The following is a 23985-nucleotide window of genomic DNA, read 5'->3' as shown; positions in this document are numbered from 1 at the left end:
ATCTCATGACTAGAGACTGCAATAATCCATACCTGAGATTTTATACACATTAGACAATCTATACATATATATTAAGTAAATGGAATTGAACAAAGTTTAGCAGGATTGCTAAAAACAAAATGAATACACAAAAATATACTTCATTCTACTTGTCAACAATAAAGAGAAAATGACATATTTTAGGATACCATTTAAAACACCACTAAAATATGAAGTACTTGGAATAAATCTAGCACAAGAGAAGAAAGATCTTTACAAAGAAAATTGTAAAAAAAAAAAAAAAAAAAAGACACTAAGGAAGACTTAAACAGAGTTTCACTGCAATCGGAGTAAAAATCCGAGTATACTTTTCTTCTATGGAACTTGACAAGCTGATTCTAACTTGACGCAGGATGTGTAAGACCAAAACACTGAAGACATAAATTAGAAAGGAAATGCCATGCCAGATACTAAGACACAGTGATTAACACAGTGGTACTGCAGACGGAAACAGACAAATAGCCCAGATCTACTTAACAGAAGGAAATCTACTTAAAATATGGGAAGAAACAAATCAGAGAACAGGTTAATATGAAAGTATAGTTACTTGCAGAAAATATATTGTATACTTAGAAAAGTGAATACTTTACCCTCTGGAGGAGTTTCAAACTCACAAGTGATATAAACAAGTAAGTTCTTTAGAAAGAAAGCATTTTAAAAGCGCATTCAGAAGAGTAGAGAAAAGGGGACTGCAGAAGGAAAGACTCAAGAGTGTAGGGGTGACAAGCTAAATGCCGTCACAGCAACCTGAGCAGTGGGGGCTGGTGGCCTGAACGGAGGTAGTAACGTTGAAAGGATAGAAGCTCACAGACTGGGAGGTTCTGGGGGACACCATTCCCCAGGCCTTCAAGAGGCCAGGAGCCCCCGGACTCTGCGCTGGCATTGAGGCCGGGGCCGTTGCCCCAGGTCAGCAGCTTTGGGGCGAGGCAGACGCCAGCACCCATCATCGATGGCAGACACACTGAATGAGGCCTGAGATGACAACGCCGCTGCTTTCACCACCAGGAATCAAAATCATGGAAAACTTACCTGTTTTTGTCGAACGACGTCCTAGCCAAACGGGACTGCAAGATAGCGGTTATCTGTTAAGACAGAATCATTTAAAAAATATGGCTGTAAGTATCTGTAAGTGACACGTCAATGCAGGTTCATTCACAATAAAGATACAGGTCTTTAGAAACTCACCATGGCAGTTTGGTCCCCCAGTTTGTCCAGACAGGATGCTCTATGAAGCTACGAGTACAGAAATATACACGGATTTATTTCTCTCTCTGATGATAAGAAGATAGTTCCTTAGAAGCAATGAAACACAACCACCATTCTGTTACTCAGTAACAGCTAAGAGCCATTCTAAAACATCTATGACTTCTTCCTAATGTAGAGTTTTCAAGTTCAACACATTCAAGTAAATCTCATTCAGATTTATACCAGAGGTTATGGTTTTGGTGAGATGTATGAACATGAAATTTTTTTAAAAAAAGTTTGCCAGTGAATATCTGAGAAGAGCTCTGACTTACTTGAAGCAGTGTCTCCACAACATCTTCCACTTTCCCTGAAACATCCAGCTCGAAGACATACTCCATCATGCCCTGAAAAAGAGGAAGATGAACTGAATCAGAGGAGAACAAGCACATCAGGACCTATCATTTTGAGAACATTTGCAACCCCTGCTGACAGGTGCAGGCAACTCCCTCAGCCCACCTGGGAGATCTACTTCTGTGTTTACTATTTCCTTCCTTCCACTGCCTTTGGGCTTAGTTTGCTCTTCTTTTTCTAGGTCCCTGAGGTATCTAATTAGGTTTTTTAATTTGAGATCTTCCTCTTTTCTTAAGGTAAGCGTTTAACACTCTAAACTTCCTTCTTAGGATTGCTTTTGCAGCATCCTAGGCGTTTAGGTATGTTTTCGTTTTGATCATCTTGAAGTATTTTTAAAATTTCCCTTTTTATTTCTTCTTGACCCACTGTTTGCACAAGAAGGTTGTTTAATCTCCACATACGTATGAATCTTCCTGCTGCTATGGATTTCTGGTTTCACTCCACGGTGGCTGTTAAAGATACTTGGAATGACATCAGTCTTGTTAGACTTACTGACTTCTTTTGTGACCTGACGTGTGATCTGTCCTGGAGGATGTCCCCTGTGCCCGTGAGACAGTGTGTCTTACTGTCCTTGGGCAGGATGTTCTGCATGTGTCTGTGAAGCCCATCTGGCTAGAGTACAGTCGAGTCCTGCTTCCCGAGTGATCGTCGGCCTGGATGACCTGCCTATTATTGAAGGTGGAACGTGGAAGCCTCCTCTGTTCAGTGCAGCTGTCAGTCTCTCCCTTCAGCCTGTCAGTGCCGGCTTCACACACTCATGTGCTCTGAGGCTGGGTGCACATACTGTTGTGACGGTTACTTTTTATGTGTCACAAACTGCACTCTTCTCTTCCCCACGAGGGTGAGTATGCTGGGCTGCATCTGCCTGTGTCTCTGGCTCAAAGTCTGGAGCAGCTGCACAAGCCCAGCTCTTTCCTGTTTTGGGAGGAGGGTCCCCAGACATCTAGAGCATTATGGGTCCTGTCAGAGCTCCAGGACAGGTGAGAAGATGGGGACTGGGCATTCCCTCCAATCACGTGCACTGTTCCAGGGGAGGGACTATGGTGAGACGATGCTCCAACATTCCTACACCTTCAGTGTGGCTCACTTCACTCTCACCTGGGCACAGGGCACTCTGAACCGGTTTCTGGATTTCTCACAAAGGGAATTCATCCATGTACTGTTTCTGAACCAGTCTCCCCATCAGAGGAATAAGGGTTTTCCCAGTCTATCATCTCTCATCACCATCGTCAATGTCATCATGCCCCCCTTTAAACCTGAGAATCCTCTGGTGTCCTAATTCACACTGGAACAAAAGAGCTTTTCTTTGCTTCAGACAACCTGACCCACTTCCTTTGACGTCACTTTTCAGCAGATTTGTACCTTGAGTAGGCGTCAGGAGAACCTCTGCAGTGAGGGTGCAATGACCCGTGGTTCTCAGCTTGGAGGGGGATGGTCCTGCCACCCCTGCAGGGCATTTGTCAACATGTGGAGGCGCCACACAACAACAGGGGACAGTGTGTGTGTGGGGTAGCACTCAGTGGGTGGAGCAGCCTGTAACGTGAGGGACAGCCCCTCACAGTGAAGAAGCAACCTTCCCAGATGCCAACGGCACTGCCTGTGAGTAACAAGCGCTGAGGACTCACTGCTCCTGACTGACCGGCGTGCACAGGTGCTTCCTGCACATAAAACCTGGAGGTGGCTACTGGGGGCCAGTTGTCCCAGCTGCTGCCGAGGACTCGCATGCCAGGCCGGCCTGTGACCAGGACTGCCATCTAGCCAGCAGCAGTCTGCTCAGACGTGGGGCTTTTCCTAATTCAGAGGAGTCATGACAGGAGCATTAGGCCCATCTCTAGGTCCTGTAAGGTCTCCTCTGCTACATGCTACATGTAGACTACATGCTAAACTGTAGCATGGGTCTGTGCTCAGTCTCCTCTGTTCATGGTATTCTCCAGGCAAGAATACTGGAGTGGGTTGCCATTTCCTCCTTCAGGGGATATTCCTTGCCCAGGGATTGAACCTACGTCTCCTGCCTTGGCAGGCGGGTTCTTTACCACTGAGCCACTTGGGAAGCCACAACATTAAGTAAAGCACAGAGTGGTTGGATGTGATGTCTAGTGACGAGTCCTGTGTTCATGGTCCTTCAGAGCTTCTACCCAATCAGGAGAACTTATACACTTGTTGCTGCTGCTGTTAAGTCACTTCAGTGATGTTCGACTGTGTGTGACCCCATAGATGGCAGCCCCCCAGGCTCCCTCATCCCTGGGACTCTCCAGGCAAGAACACTGGAGTGGGTTGCCATTTCCTTCTCCAATGCATGAAAGTGAAAAGTGAAAGTCAAGTCGCTCAGTCGTGTCCGACTCCTAGCGACCCCATGGACTGCAGCCTACCAGGCTCCTCTGTCCATGGGATTTTCCAGGCAAGAGTACTGGAGTGGGCTGCCATTGCCTTCTCCTGAGCTCTTAAATAAGGGTATTTTATAATGTATAAATATTTCTGTAACATTTAAAAGAAGTCCTCAGTGATTCCCATTAAATATGATGTATCTTCTGATTTCAATTTTTAACCTAATAATTTAAGCCTTTTCCCCCACTAATAGACCCACTTATTTTTAAGCTAAAAAGTTAACTGAAATCTTTTGAACTGAAGTCTGTGGCTCCCTTGGATAATTTTGTTATAACTGCTAAGTAACAAGCCTTTAAATACCTGTTATCATTATACTCCATCAAAGAAGTTAACACAGACACAGAACCTTATTGCTCAAAATCACTATGGAAATTGTTGGGGATGAAGGAAAAACCTTACTTACCCTTTCTATTTTATATGGTGCAACAATGTTGTGTTCTTTAATGAAATACACCTGAAAAAGACAAATAAATAGTTGTAAAATAATTAAACGTTGTCAGTGATGAGCTGATGGATGTTATGAATCAAATTTAAATCATTGTTATTTAACCTCTATTTCCAAAAGCATTTGCATTAATATTAGTATGGCTTTAAAGTTCTGATGTTAAAATAACAAACATTAAATTAAAAAGAGATTCATCAAGGAAACAAGGTAGCAACCCCTGCAGGATCGATACAATGTTTAAGATGGCTTGTCAATGTCATCACTTGAGCCCAGTAACCACACAAGTGAAGGAGGCTAACCTAAGTGTTCATTGTCTAAGAAATGATTAAGACAGTCACTGTGGTATGAAATCCATTCATCAACATAGAGAAACCTCTCTTTTCTAGAGGCACAGTTTTCACATGCACCAGGCCACTTGTCCTCACATGGGACACTAGCAACCACATATCACATATACACACACACAACCAACCACATATCTCACACACACACACGCCCCAGAGCATCAACCTCCTCGCACGTGCGCCCTAATCCCGCCCTCCCTCCAGTTAGGACAGAAAATTTGCCTCCCCCACATCCGTCAGCTGTTCAAAAACGTAGTTCCTACGATCACACGATGCACTTTCTCCCGTTTAAATGCACTACAGATTAAAAACACTCCTTTGGTCTCACATCCTTTTACCCCTTTTCTGTTCATTTTAGTGGTAAAACTCTTTGCCAGAGCTGATGTACTTTCCAGGGCCCAAAGCAGGTTTTCCTCTGATCTGTGTCACTGCAGCCGTTCCTGATGAGGTCAGCAAGGACACACAAGGTCGGGGAGGATGCACAAGGCCACTCTTCTCAGGGCTTGGATTCTGTTTCTCAGACGCGACATAGCCGGGCCCTTCCTGGAGCAGGTTTCTAGCCGGCTGCGCGGCACCTGCTCCAGGTTCTCCCGACCTCACCAGCTGCTTCCTCCAGCTTCCCAGGGCCCCTGCTTCCCTCCCCGCCGCCCCAGGGCCTAACAAGTGTCTGTCATTCCAGGCCCAGCCTCCTCCTGAAGCCCAGACAGAGGCCTCCAGACGTCGGTGGCGCCTCCTCCAGGTCACATCTACAAAGCCTGCTCCCACATCGAGCCTCACCACTAGCCCAGCAGCACCTCTGTCAGGGTTTCTTCAGAGCACACCGGGATGCCGACCCCTCTCACCCTCCCGCAGCCACCAGCCTGGGCCACACGCCTGAGTCACTACTCCCAGATGCTCGCCTGGTGTCCCCGGCTACCCCAGGCACTGGAGAGAACCACAGACAGAGACCAATCAGACCGGGGCCCTTCTCAGCGAGGCATCCGCCGCTGCTGCACTACGAGCAGCCGTGCATGCCTTCTCACGTTCTGGCCTCTGGCCTGGTTCACCTTCCTCATGGCGTCTGTCTCTGCCTGACGTCAGAGAAGACATCTGCTCACTGTCTGCGGTCCCACTGAGAGGTAAAGTCCCTGGAGAGAGGGACTTCAGATATTTTATTCTTCCTCTATCTCCCTCCTCTCTCTTGGGCTTCCCAGGTGGCTCAGAGGGTAAAGCGTCTGCCTGCAATGCGGGAGAACTGGGTTCAATCCCCAGGTCAGGAAGATCCCTGGAGAAGGAAATGGCAACCCACTCCAATACTCTTGCCTGGAAAATTCCATGAACGGAGGAGCCTGGCAGGCCGAAGTCCATGGGATCACACATAGTCACACATGACTGAGCAACTTCACCTCTATCTCTAAAACCTTGACTGTGATACTTACAGGATGCATGAAGAAAGTGAGAAGTGTCAGTCGCTCAGTCCTGTCTGACTCTTTATGACCCCATGGACTGTAACCTGCCAGGCTCCTCTGTCCATGGAATTCTCCAGGCAAGAATACTGGAGTGGGTTGGATGCCCTTCTCTGGGGGATCTTCCCGACCCTGGGACTGAACCCAGGTCTTCTGCATTGCAGGCAGATTCTTTACCATCTGAGTCACTGGGGAAGCCCAGGATGCATGAGTACTATTGTTGATACACACACACCCCTTCCTCTTTATTTTACCAGCAAAAGAGTATATAGAAGCAAAGCTCTCTAAAGCCCAAAGAACCATAACATATTTCTAAAGCACTGTGACCTAGTAAGTAATCACACACACACACACGCACATTTTGTTTTCCTGGTTGTGCAGTTAACCCAGGAAACTTAATATTTGAAAGAGTAGCTTATGTCTAGTTGCCCTTGATATAATATAGCTGATTTTGAGCTTGATATGAGACATCTTACATAAACTATTGAAAGGCAATAGAAAGATTTTGGTTCTAGGTTTATTAAAATTATATTAAAATGGATACTTTTATAACAGAAACCACACTTCCAATTTAAAACCTACCTAATCCTTTCAAGATATGGACTTTCCAGAATAAAGCCACAGTGCAGAATGATACTGTAGTATAATGAGCATGCAGCTGTGGGCCAGAATTATCAATAATGGTGTTCCTTCCCCAAAGTAAGAGATGGCGGTAACTGCTTTCATTTATGCCAGTCAAAACTAACAGACATTCTAAAATTAATAGAACCATGGAAGGCAGATCTGGAATATCACGTACACTGATATCTCCCAGCTTTCATAAAATAATTTTCAATATACACTAAAAAGGGCCATGAACAAGAGGGCTGCGTGATCTGAACATCACTGGGAGGCTCTCTGCTCCAGACTATTCACCCCGTGAGACTCGCAAGGCTTTGAGTCAAGTCCTGAAGCAAAGAAACCTCTCTATCTGTTTCCCACGGCTCTTCCTACATTTCACAGAAAGATACTTTTCTTTGAACACTTCAAGGATCTGGGGCTCTGCAGAGGGGAGGCAACCCTGCTCTCCTCTCTCCCTTTCATTTTCAAGGTGAAGAAGGTGAGATTCACAGCAAAAAGACAGGGCTAACGGGCTTCCCAGATGGCTCAGTGGTAAAGAATCCACCTGACAATGCAGAGGATCCCTGGGTTGGGAAGATCCTCAGAGAAGGAAATGGCAACCCACTCTAGTATTCTTGCCAAGAGAATCCCGTGGGCAGAGGAGCCTGGCGGCCTACCATCTATGGGGTCACAAAGAGTCGGACACAACTTAGCGACTAAACAACAAAAATGAGCTCTACTCTTACAATTTTTTAAAGATCTACAGGTGAATTAAGTACAGCTGACCCCTGAACAACATGGGCATGAACCACGTGGGTCTACCTACATGTGGACTGTTTTCAATAAATACATTGGGAAATTTTGTGGAGATTTCGGACAATTGGAAAGAAGATGAACTGTGTAGCCTAGAAATATCAGAAAAATTAAGACCTAAGTATGTCATGAGTACATAAAATGTATGTAGATACTAGTCTATCATATCATTTACAACCATAAAACATACATGATAAATTTATCACAACTTAATGCGCAAACTTCCTGACCAGACGTGGCACCAACTGAAGTGGAGAGAAAATGTAAATAACTATATAGAGACACAGCGTGAAGCCACAGCACTCCCTCCCTGCAGCTCACACTGCACCACGGCCATAGCTTCCTAGCCAGCCCCTGTGCAGAGGTCAAGTGTTGAGAGTAACCTCAAAAGGCCACAGGACACCGTTCATCTCCCTGTGAACAGTCATCTCTTCAGTAAACTCCACTGCAGGACAAAGTGGTTTCTCCTGGTTCTTGTGCGTCGTGTTCAGTGTCAGATTGTAACCTTGAATAACACCACGGGACCCACGTGGTGCCACTAGTGATGCTGGCAGTGCTCCAGAGGAGCCGAGAAAAGTCACGACACTACAAGCAACAGCCGAGCTACTTGATGTGTGTACCGCTGACTGAGCTGAGGTCCACAGCGGGGGCCGCCCCCGTGTCAAGATAAACGGATCCTGCATTAAGGACCATGGTGGAAAGGAAAAGGACATTCATGAAGTGGTCACGCAGCTAGCCCGCAGGCAGGAGAACCTGGCACTTTCTGTGAAATACTTCTTTATCTCATGTTTAAAATGCAGCTTTTATGTGGGTGCAGGATTGCTGTAAGAAAGCCACACCTATAGATGAATATGAGGTCATCACATGACAACTTAAAGCCAAAGGAAGGTGAAGGAGCTAAAGCTGGAGAACTTAATGCTAGCAAAGGATGGTTTGATAATTTTAGAAAGAGGTTTGGCTTTAGAAATGTCAAGATAACAGGAAAAGCAGCTTCTGCCAACCAAGAGGCAGCAGATGAGCTCCCAGACAGCATGAAAAATATCTCTGAGGAGAAAAGATTATCTGCCTGGACAGGTTTTTACTGCAGATGAAAGTGCCCTCTTCTAGGGGTGGGTGAGCAGGGAATCCACAAAGGACATTCATTAGGAAGAGAAGTGACGACCAGGAGTTTATACGGCAGGCTGAGATAGGCTAAGTCTGCTGTTTTGCACAAGTTCAGTGGAGTTGATGACCAGGACTGTCCTGATCTATAAAGTTGCTGACCTCTAGCCTTGAAGAGCGGAGAAGGCAATGGCAACCCACTCCAGTGTTCTTGCCTGGAGAATCCCAGGGACAGAGGAGCCTAGTGGGCTGCTGGCTATGGGGTCGCACAGAGTCGGACACGACTGAGGCGACTTAGCAGCAGCAGCAGCAGCCTTGAAGAGAAGAGATGACCACAGCTGCCGTCTTTAGGTTGCACAGCAAGAGGGCTGGACAGCAAGGACCCTTTTCCTGGATTGGTTCCATCGATGCTTTGTCCCATTGATGCTGTCAGGAAGTATTTTGCCAGTAAGGGACTACCCTTTAATATTTTTTTTAATTGGACAATACCCTGGCCACCTCGAACGATTTCAACACCAAAGCTGTCAAAGTGGTCTACTTGTCCCAAAACACAGTATCTCTAATTGAGACTCCAGATCAAGGGGTCATAAGAACCTTTAAGGTTTGTGCGCATGGTGCTCTATGGAAAGGGCTGTCAATGCTGACAGCTGGAATATCTTCAGAGTCTGTAAGGACCGCACCACTGAAGATGCCCAGGTTGTTCAAGAAAAAGCCATGAATGCCATTAAGCTGAAAACCACACGTTCCTGCTAGAGAAAACTGTTCAAATGCTGCACACAACCACACAGCATTTATGACAGAGCCAATCAGAGTATGGATGTGGCCGAAAAAGAAGGGGGCTGAAACGTTTCGAGACCTGGATCTCAGAGAGATTCAAGGACTAATGGACACCGCATCAGAGGAGAGAACAGAAGACAACCTGATGCAGACAAGCGCTCCCAAACCAGACCTGAGGAAGGAGACGCTGTAAGCGCTGGGTAATAAGCTGACATTAGACAAGCTAGCAGAAGCGCCTGGGTTTTTATTTTTTCCTGCCTTTTGACTTCTTTTTACAACATGGACCCTTCTACGACCCAGGCGCTGAAACTAAAGCAAACTGTGGAAGAAAGATGGGTGCGTAGAGAAACACTTTTAGAGAAAAAAGCAGAAAAAGACAGAAATTATGATGTATTTCTGTAAATTTAAACTGAATGTGTCTGCCTTTCCTGCACCCCCACCCACCCACCTCCTCCACCCCTTCCTCCTCTGCCCGCCGAGACAGCAAAACCAAACCCCCTCTTCCTCCTCGGCACAAAGACAGACGACAAGGATGAAGACCTTTGTGACCATCCATTTCTACTTAATAACTAGCAAACAGTCACCCTGCTGTGCAGTTACTAAACTTGTAAACAGATGACAAACTTATAGTATTGATAAACCCAGTACATACTGCAAACGTGTCTTCTCTTATGATTTTCTTATAACCTTTTTTCTCTAACACACTGTACTGTATGACTACATAATATAATACATACAACATATAAAATGTGTTAATAACCATTTATGATCCCCTACAGGATGAAATGGCAACCCACTCCAGTATTCTTGTCTGAAAAATCCCATGGACAGAGGAGCCTGGAGGGCTAGAGTCCATGGGGTCGCAGAGTGGGACGAAACTAAGCATGTGTCATCAGCAAGGCACCAGCAGGCTATTCGTAGTAGTTAAGTTTTGGGGGAGTCAAAAGTTATACACGAATTTTTAACTGTGTTGGAGGTTGTCAGAGCCTTGAACTTTTTGCTTTACTCAAGGGTCAGTCATATATGTCAGGAGAAAAAACATAATTTATCTCTGTACTGCCAGTGTCAACACAGTGCTGGATGCAAAAATCTATACTGAGTAAACGCGAAATGAATAAAAAGTCACGACTCCAAGCTTTATAACTAGACAAGGCTACACAACCCGAGTCCTGCCTGGGTTGCCATCACGAGTCACCTTGAGCTCACTGAAGTGGTGGGCGCTGGCCTCCCACCTCCTAAATGGTGACGAGGCTACAGGAGAACCTGTAGTCCTTCACCTCAACCTCACACACAGTCAGGACTCCTAAGGGCGAACCCACAGCCGGCAGGTAACACACACACACACACTCACCTACCTACCCGAGGAATGTTAAGGATCTCAGCAGGGATCACACCTGCTAAAACGTATTTCCCAGTGACTAAATTTTAAAAGAATTTAAACATCTTTTCCAGCGGTCTTCATTTGAGATTTGAACAAATAATTTCAGTATGCTAAAAAAAAGTGTGTATATGGAAGCCCATACAAACACACACACACATATATAATGTATGTATTTATTCATTTAAATGTTCATTCAGGTTAGAAAAAATATTTACCAAGTGCTCCTTACCTGGCTGAAAATGAGTGAAATCGCCCCAGATACTGTCCTAAAAATGCAGATAAAAGTCATTAAATATATATAGAGTTTTTTGGTAGAAGTAAAGTCAAACAGTTGCGACAGTGACATACTTTGCAAAGTGTCTATTGGCTTCATTTTCTCCATGTCTTCCTATTTTTATACAATCCCTCAAAGGAATCTGTATAAAATTGAGAGAGAGAGAGAGGTTATAAAAATAAGACAAGGTAAAATGCACACAAATATAGGGCTATTTCTCTTCACATTGAAAGTGTGTTTACCTTAATGATGGGTTGTGATATTGCATCCGGTTCAAAAATAACTGATTTTGAACATATTTTTAAGGAGCCTCTGATTTTCCTAGAGATAAAGTACAAAGGGATATTATTAATGAACATAACAAGTCACAGAAGAATCATAACACATTTTAACTAGCATGTAGATGACTAAAGCATCAACTAATAAAAGATCAAAGACAAAGGTATGAAAGGTTGGACAACATAGCAAAATAATTATCCTCATCTCCTAAAGGAAATCAACCCTGAATATTCACTGGAAGGACTGATGCTGAAGCTCCAATACTTTGGCCACCTGATACGAAGAATCTACTCACTGGAAAAGACTGATGCTGGGAAAGATTGAATGCAAAAGGAGAAGAGGGCAGCAGAGGATGGTTAGATGGCATCACCGACTCAGTGGATAGGAATGTGAGCAGACTCTGGGGGATAGTGGAGGACAGAAGAGTTCACTGTGCTACATACAGTCCGTGAGGTTGCCAAGAGTTGGACACGACTTAGCAACTAAGCAACAACCATCACCTCCTCCCTGGAGGTTAAAGAAACTCCACGTGTTGTAATACAGTCTCACTGGTTGAGGACTGTCCGGGAATTTTTATTCATTATCACTTCACTTGGCCCTCACAACTGCATGAATGTGAAGCAGTTTTCTGATCCTTAAGAAATGCTGATTCCATCCTGTCTGTGGTTAATTCTTTTGACTTTGAATTTCCTACATCTTAAACACTTATTCAGAAGACCATACTGTAACCCTAATCCTTTTTAAACCTGACATTGATTGGGTAAGGGATTTTTTTTCCTTATTTATAATCATGGGAAAATAACAGTTTGAATTTAGCACATAAAATGCTTTTAGTGGTAATTCTGGAGTACATGGGAATTCAAGGTAAAATTGCTTCTTTGAGAATAAGCAATTTTAAAGATGATCTGCCTACTACTACAATACCAAATAGATCAGCTGTTGACCATTTTTCTCCTTTTCTAGGACATGGATAAGGCTCTAGTGAGTCTAGGGCGACGCCTGCCTGAGCATGCTAGAGGCTAGTGTGCCTCACTAGCCTGAAGCCAATAAAAAGCTACACTTTATTGTCTTTTATTGACTGAATGACTTTTATCAATGATCAGACCAAGGCAATAATTTATTATGTAATCAGAACACAGGTTAAGAAATACTGGGAAAAAAGAAACCTTTTAAAAAAATCATCTTAGTTTCCAAGACTATATTTTGTCTACAAGGAAAGCTCCATGGATTTTTTTAAATTACTTGTATGACATTTGAGCTTTTCCTCCAGCCATTCCTTGGTGTCCTAGTGAACCCTTCTCACTCTGCCCATCCCAGGGGTCTCTTAATTGAAGCAATTATTTTACTTGGACTCTAGAAAGACCCACCTGCTCTCCCTGAGTCAATCATTCTGCCAAAAAATCTCACCTCCTTCCTGGCTTACAAAAATGCCAATGGCTTCCTAGCGCACATGATAAAGCCCCATCGCAATCTGAGAAAGGCCTGCCTCTGTGTACACATGTATATGTACCAAACGGATGAGCAGGGTCATGGTAAAGGCCATGATACAGTCTACAGTTCTTCTTCCTCAAAGGCTCTTTTAAATGTTGATTTTTATATCATTTTTTCCATGCTGTTAATTGCATTTACTTCTCTAACACCCTAAATTACCTAATAATAACTTAAGTACTTTTAAGGCAAAAGCTAAAGAAATACAAATAGAACAGAAAACTCCCAAGTACCAACCGACTAGTTCCTGCAGCTGTTAACATGCAGTCATTTCTGTTTTGTGTCTAACACCCTAGAACCCTCCTGGATTTTAGATAAATTCCCAGACTCCTATACTTCATCTGCTGTGCTGTGCTCAGTCACGTCCACCTCTTTGTGACCCCATGGACTAAGCCCACCAGGTTCCTCTGTCCATGGGATTCTCCAGGCAAGAACACTGGAGTGGGTTGCCATTTCCTTCTCCAATACTTCATCTAAACATACTTTAACATGAATCCCTCAAGTCCTTCAATAAATGACCATCATTACACATCTACAAAAAATAATAATTCCTTAATGTCATCCAGGATAAAGTCAGGGTTGAAATCTATTTCATAACTGTTTTTAATAGTTGGTTTGTAAAAAGCCACAATTCCTTTAGCTGATATGGCTCCTAATATCTGTTAATCTAAGACAGTGTTCATTTCCCCGCTTTATGGACTTTGCTAAACACATCTCTGTGGTTTTCATCTATCACACTTCCTTTATGTCAGAGGCAGTGCACACGTACTGCCCTCATATCAGGAGGCCCCAGTGGATTCACATAATACCCACCTTGACACGTGCATTAAAATATTTCTCAGCAGCTTTTCACCTGCTGGTTTAGCAGCCACTGAAGAGTATGTCTAGATCAGGGGTTAGCAAACTTTTTCAGTAAAGATCCAGGGAGCAAATATTTTTGACTTTGTGGGCCATTTGGTATCTGTCTCTATTCAGCTCTGTTTCCCTGTTGTCGCAGAAAACCAACCAGATACAAGATGTAAACAAGTGGGTGTGACTGCATTCCAATAAAACTTTATTTAAAAACCCAAGTGGCAGCCAGATATGACCATAGTCTGTGGATCCCTGATTCACTAGGGATTGAAATTTTTAACAATCCTTCAGTGTTTGTTATCTAGAATTTATCAAAGAACAGCTTTAATCATCTATGATTTGGCCACCCTGAAGTACAATTTGTACCAGGAAAGCAGGAAAAATGCTTGATCTTTTTTATCAAGTTTTAGAAAAATGAGTCGGTGTCCTATAATCCTTTGAAGTTAAATGATACACACACACACACATATATATACGTATGAAATTATTTATATCACATATATATATATATCATTATGAACTCATAGGAGTTGAGCCCTTATGATACATTCCAATCCCCTATAGTCATTCTTTTTTGATGCTCAATCTGCTCCATTTTTTTTTTCCCCAACTTTTCAGGGTGGCCTTGTGCCCTTTTAATTCAGTATGCAATCATTTTTGATATTTTTCCTTACCTGCAAGGATAATAAGATGTTCCAGGCTCACCTCCCTCACTTTTCCTGCCCCTAACTTAGACTCAGGCACTTCTCCAAAGAGCCCTCATTGCTTTTACTGGAGAGAGGCATTCACAGGGCAGCTCATTGCTACTGAGCTGTTTCTAGGTCTTTTCAGAAGGCAGAGCTAGAAACTACTTTCTTTTAAAAGAAAAGCATATGACTCCATATAAGCATTACCAACTCAAATCAAAGATCCCAAGGTTTTTACTTAACTCCTTTAATATTAGATCTGTATCTCCTTTGTACTGAAAATCTCGATCTTGGCATTTTTCTTTATCTAACTGTATAAAACTGTGTGTATAAAACAGTTCCAAAATAATACAAAAATACTTAATATTACTACTAAAACAATTTACAATATTTTTTGCAATTATTCCTTAACTGAAAATATATTTCACCAGAGACACAAATTATTGTGTTGTGAAGTTGATTAAAACAATTCTTTTCTGTGATTAATCGTCCAGCTTTCTATATAGCTAGGTTTATTTGTTTCATTTTCTTTTTAATTTTTAGAGTTTTCTGCCTCTCCTGAAATTTAACAAAGAAATAAATTTTATACTGCATATAAATATTCCTATGGTTCCAAAAACAGAGCTATAAAAAAAGGTACATTCAGAGGCATCTAGCTGTCATCTCTGTATTATCTCCTGATCCTCCTTTTTCTATGTAGATAACCATTTCCATTAGCTTTTTGCTTATGCTTTAAAATATATATATATATATTTAACTTTTAAAAACATAATCAATATAACAGCCCCATTTTCATATGAAAGATGGCATCCAACACCAAATATTCTTCCCTTGCATTTTTCACTTAATATGTGTTGGAGAAAAATCTACAGTAACACACAGAACCTCTTCATTCCTTTGTTACAGTTTCATAATGCTCCAGTATGTGGTCATTCCATAAGTTATTCAGTCACCTACTAAATTATTTCCAGCATCTTGCTATTACAAGTAGTCCTACAATAAATGATCTTGGACATATGTCCATTTATATACTTTCTAGTGCATCTCTGCATCTCTGAGGTAGTTTCCTACAAGTAGCATTGCTAGATCAATAGGATAATGTACATGCAATCTTGCTAAATATTACCAAATTCACTTCCATGGAACTGTACCATTCCAACCTAATAACTTGAAAATTACAAAAACAGGTTTCAGTTTGCTTATTATATTTGTGCTTCAATAATGACCAATGTATTCAATTTTAAGCAGGACATTATTATGACAGCAGAGGAGCATTGGGAGAAAAAAAAGGTACGAAATTGGAGAAAAAAATATGTTCAAAATTCTAGAGGTAAAAAAGCAAGGTTCCACTTTCAATTAGAAAAATAATTATCTAATATGATTGAACGCCAAGGAAACAGATATGCCCAAACCTATCAAACAAAAAGCTAAGTGAGTTTCACTTTGGTTTGTATTTATATAAATAGTACACAGTTTTGATTTAAACAAAAACTGCACGAAATTAATGCTTTTGAACTGTAGTACTGGGGAAGACTCTTGAGAATCCTTTGGACTTCAAGGAGATCCAACCAGTCAATCCTAAAGGAAATCAGTCCTGGATATTCATTGGAAGGACTGATGCTGAAGCTGAAACTCCAGTACTTTGGCCACCTGATGCGAAGAACTGACTCATTGGAAAAGACCCTGATGCTAGGAAAGACTGAAGGCAGGAGGAGAAGGGGACGACAGAGGATGAGATGGCTGGATGGCATCACTGACTCGCTGAGTAAGCTCCAGGAGTTGGTGTTGGACAGGGAAGCCTGGCGTGCTGCAGTCCATGGGGTCACAAAGAGTCGGACATGACTGAGCAACTGGACTGAACTGAACACGGTTTTGATCCTTTCAGGATTAAAGGATATTTCATTTTTAAAATGGTAAAAAGTAAAGTGTTTATCTAATACCAAAGCATGTTCTAAATTGTAGCCTGTAGTTGTTAAGTGACAAACCAAGAGAATTAACAGATACATTTTAGTTAATTCAAAGTTGGCATTTTAAACCAAAAAAAAAAAACCCTTCATTATATACTTTTGCACATACCTTTCAAAGGGTGTGGCCAAATAAACAATCTACTTTTACAGTAATAAACAATAATAATTAAAATATAGAGTATTTTGCTTCTAGTTCAAATCAAATTATTCATTTGAAAGTCCTGATTTTTACACCACATGCACTGATGTTTTATGATCATTACTCTAAAACACCATAACCCAAATAATTGAGCATACAAGGACAAAAGGGATGCAAGAAAAAAGTGATGGAATGAATCAGGGGCCCATCGGGTGGATTTAGGAACCAGACCCAACCTCTGAGGAATTAGTACTTAGCTTTAGAAAGGGCTTCCCTGATAGCTCAGTTGGTAAAGAATTTGCCTGCAATGCAGGAGATCCCAGTTCGATTCCTGGGTTCGGAAGATCCCCTGGAGAAGGATAAATCTACCCACTCCAATATTCTGGCCTGGAGAATTCCATGGACTCTATAGTCCACGGAGTCGCAAAGAGTCGGACACGACTGAGCAACTTTCACTTTCAGCTTTAGAAAATATCTTAAGTTATGGCAATCTATACACTGGATTTATAAATCCCTTTCTTCTCATTACTTTCCCAAAAGAAGGGGAAAACTGTGTGATCACACATTTAATTTTAAAACAGACAACAGAAAAGTCTGTAAGTCTGCAGAGATCTAAAACTCCTCCTTACCTTTCCTTCTGGCTGCCCTTGTGCTGAATGTGATGAGCCGTGTGCTGTTCAAAGTAGTACTCCTCCAAGTTAAGCAGAAGCAAGGAAAATCTACATTTGGGGAGAAAAAAAAAAAAAGGTTAATTTTTTTAACATATTAAGAAAGCAGAATATTTTACACGTGTTCCCAAAGTGCTTTTCCATCTTTAACATCAAAAAATACTTATTAAGTGTGTATTATATGCCAGGCATGCCTCTCCATCCAGAAAGACCTGTCTAGTTATGTCAAAAGTAAAACTGTTTTGTTGCTCAGTCACTAAGTCACCTCTGACTCTTTGCAATCCCATGGACTGTAGCCCACTAGGCTCCTCTCTCCATGGAATTTCCCAAGCAAGAATACTGGAGTAGGTTGCTATTTGCTTCTCCAAATTTGTTTACCAAGTGGATCTATTATTTCTTTACAGAAACTCAATAATTTCAAGAAACAAAACTTATTCTTGCCTGAACAAAGCTCGGAGCCTTCCCACCTACAGAGTTCTCGCCCTCTGTTCCCTGTGACTGCACCCTAGGCTCCTGTACCACACACACCACTCCAGTGTCATGGCTCATGGGTGGGTGAGTGCCTCCTGCTACTCTCACAAGACCACAAGCCTCTGAGAGGTAGATCTTTAGATATTCCCCTGTACTCACTGGAAAAGACCCTGATGCTGGGAAAGATTGAGGGCAGGAGAAGAAGGGGACGACAGAGGATGGGATGGTTGGATGGCATCAGCGACTCAATGGACATGAGTTTGAGCAAACTCCAGGAGATAGTGAAGGTCAGGGAAGCCTGGCGTGCTGCAGTCCATGGGGTCGCAAAGAGTCGGACATGACTGACTCACTCAACAACCAACCTAATGCTTGCATACAGTGACTATGTTATAGATAAAATAAGCAAGTTGAAACTGAATGGGATTGAAAAATAGTTGCTTTTAAAGTTTGAAGTGCTTTTTTAAAAACAAAGCTTTAAAGAAATGTATTATTTAGTTGTATGGCCACAGAAAGAAACACATGGCAAAGAACTGGAAGCAACTGTTTTGTTTTGTGGTCAGGACCCAGAAACACCAACGGCACCAGAGTTACAGAGAGGGAGAGGGTCTCATGAAAAACGTGGCACTTGAGCTGGGTCTTGAAGTTCCTGTGTAAGAGGGAAAGACATCTAGAGTAAATACGGCAGAACAGATCTCTAGATTAAATACGGCAGAACAGACCTCTAGATTAAATATGGCAGAATAGACCTCTAGATCATATATGGCAGAATAGAACCTAGATTACGCAGAACAGACCTCGAGATTAAATACAGCAGAATAAATATGCATGGTTTATTTCTGCTCCCTCTGGGAACAATACAAAGTAAACAGAAGTATTTTTTAAATAGTAAAAAGCCATAGACTAAAGAAAACTGGAGGGGCACACAAGCAAGTGAGAAGTAACGGTAAGTTTGTGAGCAAGACAGTGAAAGCGGACAGCCAGTGGATGGAGGAATCAGCAGTGACCAGAAACCAGGAGAGCGGATGCCTCCAGAGAAGGCACCAGTCAGGAGAAAACCAGAAGTTCCACGACTGCAGGAATAAGGCAGCAAGAAGGCAGGGATGAAGCCAAGGTGATGCTGAGAGTCCGAATGAGGCTAGTCACCCAGATTCCTCCCCTGGTAGTTCTCCCGATACACAGTTTTTCAATAACAAAGTTAAACAAGAGGCTCCCAACTAGACATCAAGCACGGTGCAGAGCGTGAGAAGGTGGTTACACAAAAATCAGGAAGACATATCACACTCCAAGTAGCAGTCTGGTGGATTATCTTTGGAAAAAACTAGTGCTAAAGAAAGGACCCATGGCTACCAGCATTTGAAAGAACATCATCCCACACTGAAGCCCAGCAGAAGAGGCCTGCCCACGAGAATTACATGCTTCACCCTTAAATATAAGACACCCCAGGATTACCAGCTTCCAGTGTGAAAGAAATAGACCAAGCAAGCAGAAGAATACAACCTGAAGGACTAGAAACGTGTACAGAAAAAGAGGTCCAAAGACTATAATTAACATCCTTACAAAGAAGAAATTATATCCATAAACCAAGATATGGCTCACTTAAAAATTTTGAGCCAACAGAAAAGTAACTCATAAACTAAAAATAATGACAGCAGGAACCAGCTCTACCATCACAACAGGCAACTTTTATTGGCCTGTTCTACACTGTAAAATCCATGAACAAGAATTAATCATAGGCTAAACTGCCAGAGCTCAGTGTAAAATGCTCACTATTAGTACCTACTGTGAATTTCAATACAATCACAAAAGTTGGGATTGCTAGGAACATCCTTTGATGCATCAGATAATTTCCAGGAAGGTATAAATCAGAGAGATAGTTACTAAGTACATTGCCCCTTACTTTTAGCTTGTATTAATATCTTAATAAGCTGAAATGCTTTGCTTGGGCGGGAGCTAGGCAACCCTTCCTCCTTCATCTCCCCACTTCTCTTAGAGAGAGGGTAAACTAAAGTATTTGTCAGTAAGACAATGGCATAATTTTGTGGCTGTAAGGCAATGGCACCCCACTCCAGTACTCTTGCCTGGAAAATCCCATGGGCGGAAGAGCCTGGTAGGCTAAGAGCCGGACACGACTGAGCAATTTCACTTTCATGCATTGGAGAAGGAAATGGCAACCCACTCCAGTGTTCTTGCCTGGAGAATCCCAGGGATGGGGGAGCCTGGTGGGCTGCTGTCTATGGGGTTGCACAGAGTCGGACACGACTGAAGTGACTTAGCTGTAGCACAAGTAGCCTTCATAAACAGCAAGCTCTTCCATATAAATAAGATATAATCGTATCTTTAATATTGTTAAAATGTCATACTTAGCCAAAGCATAATATTGTTAAAATGTCTATACCAGCCAAAGCAATCTATATATTCAGTGTTATCCCTAACAAACTCTCAATGCCAATTACTGCAGAAATAGAAAAAAAATCCTAAAATTCATACAGAATCAGAAAGCTAAAATAATTGAGGATAAAAAAACTGGAAGTCTCACAGTTCCTTATCAAAAGATATTACAAAGCTATAGTATTAAAACAATGTGGTCCTGACATGTAGACCAAAGGAACAGAATAGAGAGCTCAGAAATACTCTCATATCTAATGGATCTTCAACAAGGGACCCAAAGTCACACAATAAGGAAAGAACTGTCTCTGCAACAAATGGAAATCTGGGTATTGACATACAAAAGAACGATCCTGAACTCTTCATAATATATATAAAAATTAACTCAAAATGAATTAAAGGCCTAATTTTAAGACCTGAAACTATAAAACTCTAGGAGAAAACATAAGGGGAACGCTTCATGACACTGGATTTGGCAATGATTTCTTGGCTATGACACAGCAAGCCCAACAAAAGCAAAAATAGATAAGTGTAACCACATCCGACTTCTATGACACGGAAGTATGACTACTACTCTGCAGTAAAGAAAACAGTCAACAAAGTGAGACAGAGGGATTTCCCTGGTGGTCCAGTGGCTCAGACTCCATGCCCCCAGTGCAGGGGCCTGGGTTCGATCCCCAGTCAGGGAACTAGATTTCACGTGCTGCAACTAAGACCCAGTGTAGCCAAACATTAACAAAGTGAGAAGGCAACCTACAAAATTGGAGAGAATATTTGCAAACCATGCATCTCATAGCGAGTTAATATTGAGAACATATAAAGAACTGCTGCTGCTGCTGCTGCTGCTAAGTCACTTCAGTCGTGTCTGACTCTGTGTGACCCCATAGACGGCAGCCCACCAGGCTGCCCCGTCCCTGGGATTCTCCAGGCAAAAACACTGGAGTGGGTTGCCATTTCCTTCTCCAGTGCATGAAAGAACTGTTACAACTCAACAAAAATTAAAGTAAAAAATGGACAAAGGTCTTAAATAGACACTTGTCCAAAGATATGCAAATAGCCAGAAAGTGTATAAAAAAGATATTGAACATCACTAATCATCAGGACACTGCAAATCAAAATCTCATACACTATTACAAAACAATAAACATTGGGGAGGATGTGGGGAAATTGCTGGTGGAATTGTGAAATGATGTAGCTACTATGGAAAACAGTACAGAGGTTCCTCAAAAAATTAAAGCTAGAACTATCATATTCAGGTTCCCTCTGGTGGGCAGATGACTCCTATCCTCCTTCACAGCCCCACAGACTCAGGCATCTCTCACCACCTGCTTCTCTGTTGGTGTCGTTTAGTCACTCAGTTGTGTCCGACTCTTTGTGACCCCACAGACTGTACCAACTCCTGTCTGTGGAATTTCCCAGCCAAGAATACTGGAGTGGATTGCCACTTCCTTCTCCACCTGCTTCTTTAGCTACTCTTTAGTCCTTCCAAGTCATCTAATTGCTCTAGCAACCAGGATATGTTTATAGACTCCTATTCATTAAAAGGCTTGGCTTCTAATGCTCCATGCCTAGAGCAAGAGACAAAAGCACGATGAGGTTATCACCTCACGTGGCTCAGAATGGCCATCATCAAAAAGTCTACAGACAACAAATGCAGGAGAGAGAGTGTGGAGAAAAGGGAATCCTCCTACACTGTTGGTGGGAACGTAAACTGGTACAACTACTACGGAGAACAGTATGGAAGTTCCTTGAAAAACTAAACCTAGAACTACCATCAGTTCAGTTCAGTTCAGTCGCTCAGTCGTGTCTGACTCTTTGCGACCCCATGAATCGCAGCACGCCAGGCCTCCCTGTCCATCACCAACTCCTGGAGTTCACTCAGACTCACGTCCATCGAATCAGTGATGCCATACAGCCATCTCATCCTCTGTCATCCCCTTCTCCTCCTGCCCCCAATCCCTCCCAGCATCAGAGTCTTTTCCAATGAGTCAAGTCTTCGCATGAGGTGGCCAAAGTACTGGAGTTTCAGCTTTAGCATCATTCCTTCCAAAGAAATCCCAGGGCTGGTCTCCTTCAGAATGGACTGGTTGGATCTCCTTGCAGTCCAAGGGACGCTTAAGAGAACCAACACCACAGTTCAAAAGCATCATTTCTTCGGCACTCAGCCTTCTTCACAGTACAACTCTCACATCCATACATGACCACAGGAAAAACCACAGCCTTGACCAGACGGACCTTTGTTGGCAAAGTAATGTCTCTGCTTTTGAATATGCTATCTAGGTTGGTCATAACTTTCCTTCCAAGGAGTAAGCGTCTTTTAATTTCATGGCTGCAGTCACCATCTGCAGTGATTTTGGAGCCCAAAAAAATAAAGTCTGACACTGTTTCCACTGTTTTTCCATCTATTCCCCATGAAGTGATGGGACTGGATGCCATGATCTTCGTTTTCTGAATGTTGAGCCTTAAGCCAGCTTTTTCATTCTCCACTTTCACTTTCATCAAGAGGCTTTTCAGTTCCTCTTCACTTTCTGCCATAAGGGTGGTTTCATCTGCATATCTGAGGTTATTGATATTTCTCCCAGCAATCTTGATTCCAGCTTGTGTTTCTTCCAGTCCAGCATTTCTCATGATGTACTCTGTATATAAGTTAAATAAGCAAGGTGACAATATACAGCCTTGACATACTCCTTTTCCTATTTGGAACCAGTCTGTTGTTCCATGTCCAGTTCTCACTGTTGCTTCCTGACCTGCATACAGATTTCTCAAGAGGCAGGTCAGGTGGTCTGGTATTCCCATCTCTTGAAGAATTTTCCAGTTTATTGTGATCCATAAGACCCAGCAATCCCACGCCTGGAAATATAATTTGAAAAGATACATACACACAAATGTTCATCACAGCACTATTCACAACAGCCAAGACATAGAAGCAACCTGAACATCCATCAACAAGAAGAATGGATAAAGAAGATATGGTACATATATACAGTGGAAAATAAATCAGCCATAAAAAAGAATGAAGTGCCATTCGCAGCAACATGGACAGACCTAGAGATTATCATACAAAGAAAGTCATAAAGAGATAGACAAATATCATAGATGAATCATATGTGGAATTTAATTTTTAAAAATGATATGAATAAACTTATTTACAAAGTAGGAACAGACACTCAGATTTTGAAAACAAGCTTATGGTAACCAAAGGGGAAAGGCTGGGTGGGAGGCATAAATCAGGAGCTTGGGATTAACATACACACGACTATATAGAAAACAGATAACCAACAAGGGCCTGAGAACTCTACACAGTAACCTCTATGGGAAAAGAATCTGAAAAAGAAGGAATATATCTTTATGCATAATTGAAGCACTAAGCTGTACACTTGAAACTAATACAACACTGTAAATCAACTATATTCCAATAACATTTAAAAAATAAAAACAGAACTACCCTATGACCCAACAGTCACACTTCTGAATATATATCCAAAAGCACTGAAAACGTATCAGAGATATTTGCATACCCATGTTCACTGCAGCGTTATTCACAACAGCCAAGAGATAGAAGCAATCTAAGTATCTGTTGATGGATGGGTGGATAAAGAAAATGAGGCATATACATACAGTAAAATATTTTTCAGCCTTAAAAAAAAAGAAGGAAGTCTTGTCACATGCTACAACATGCAGGAACCCTGAAGGCACTGCTGCAGGTGAAATAGATCAGTCCCAAAAAGACAAATACCACATTGTTCCACTTATCTAAGTATCTAAGAGCAGTCAAACTCCTACTAAGAGAAAACAAAATGGTTGCCAGGAGCTGGGGGAAGGACAGAGCTTCGGTTTTGCAAGATTTGAA

At 42.2% G+C, this 23985-nt stretch overlaps 1 protein-coding gene across 1 annotated transcript in view; it reads right to left on the bottom strand.

The window, feature by feature from the left end:
* NSMAF (neutral sphingomyelinase activation associated factor) overlaps nucleotides 1-23985 on the bottom strand; it is a 66440-nt gene that overhangs the window by 30602 nt on the left and 11853 nt on the right. Inside the window, 8 exon segments of the mRNA XM_070382371.1 lie at nucleotides 1069-1121; nucleotides 1225-1272; nucleotides 1557-1628; nucleotides 4424-4474; nucleotides 11156-11192; nucleotides 11275-11342; nucleotides 11443-11521; nucleotides 17241-17330. Of these exon segments, the coding sequence (XP_070238472.1) occupies nucleotides 1069-1121; nucleotides 1225-1272; nucleotides 1557-1628; nucleotides 4424-4474; nucleotides 11156-11192; nucleotides 11275-11342; nucleotides 11443-11521; nucleotides 17241-17330 (498 nt within the window).

This window comes from Bos mutus, chromosome 14, assembly GCF_027580195.1.
Source record: "Bos mutus isolate GX-2022 chromosome 14, NWIPB_WYAK_1.1, whole genome shotgun sequence".
In the NCBI taxonomy this organism is placed as follows: Eukaryota; Metazoa; Chordata; class Mammalia; order Artiodactyla; family Bovidae; genus Bos; species Bos mutus.
This window is presented reverse-complemented; position numbering and strand designations above follow the sequence as displayed.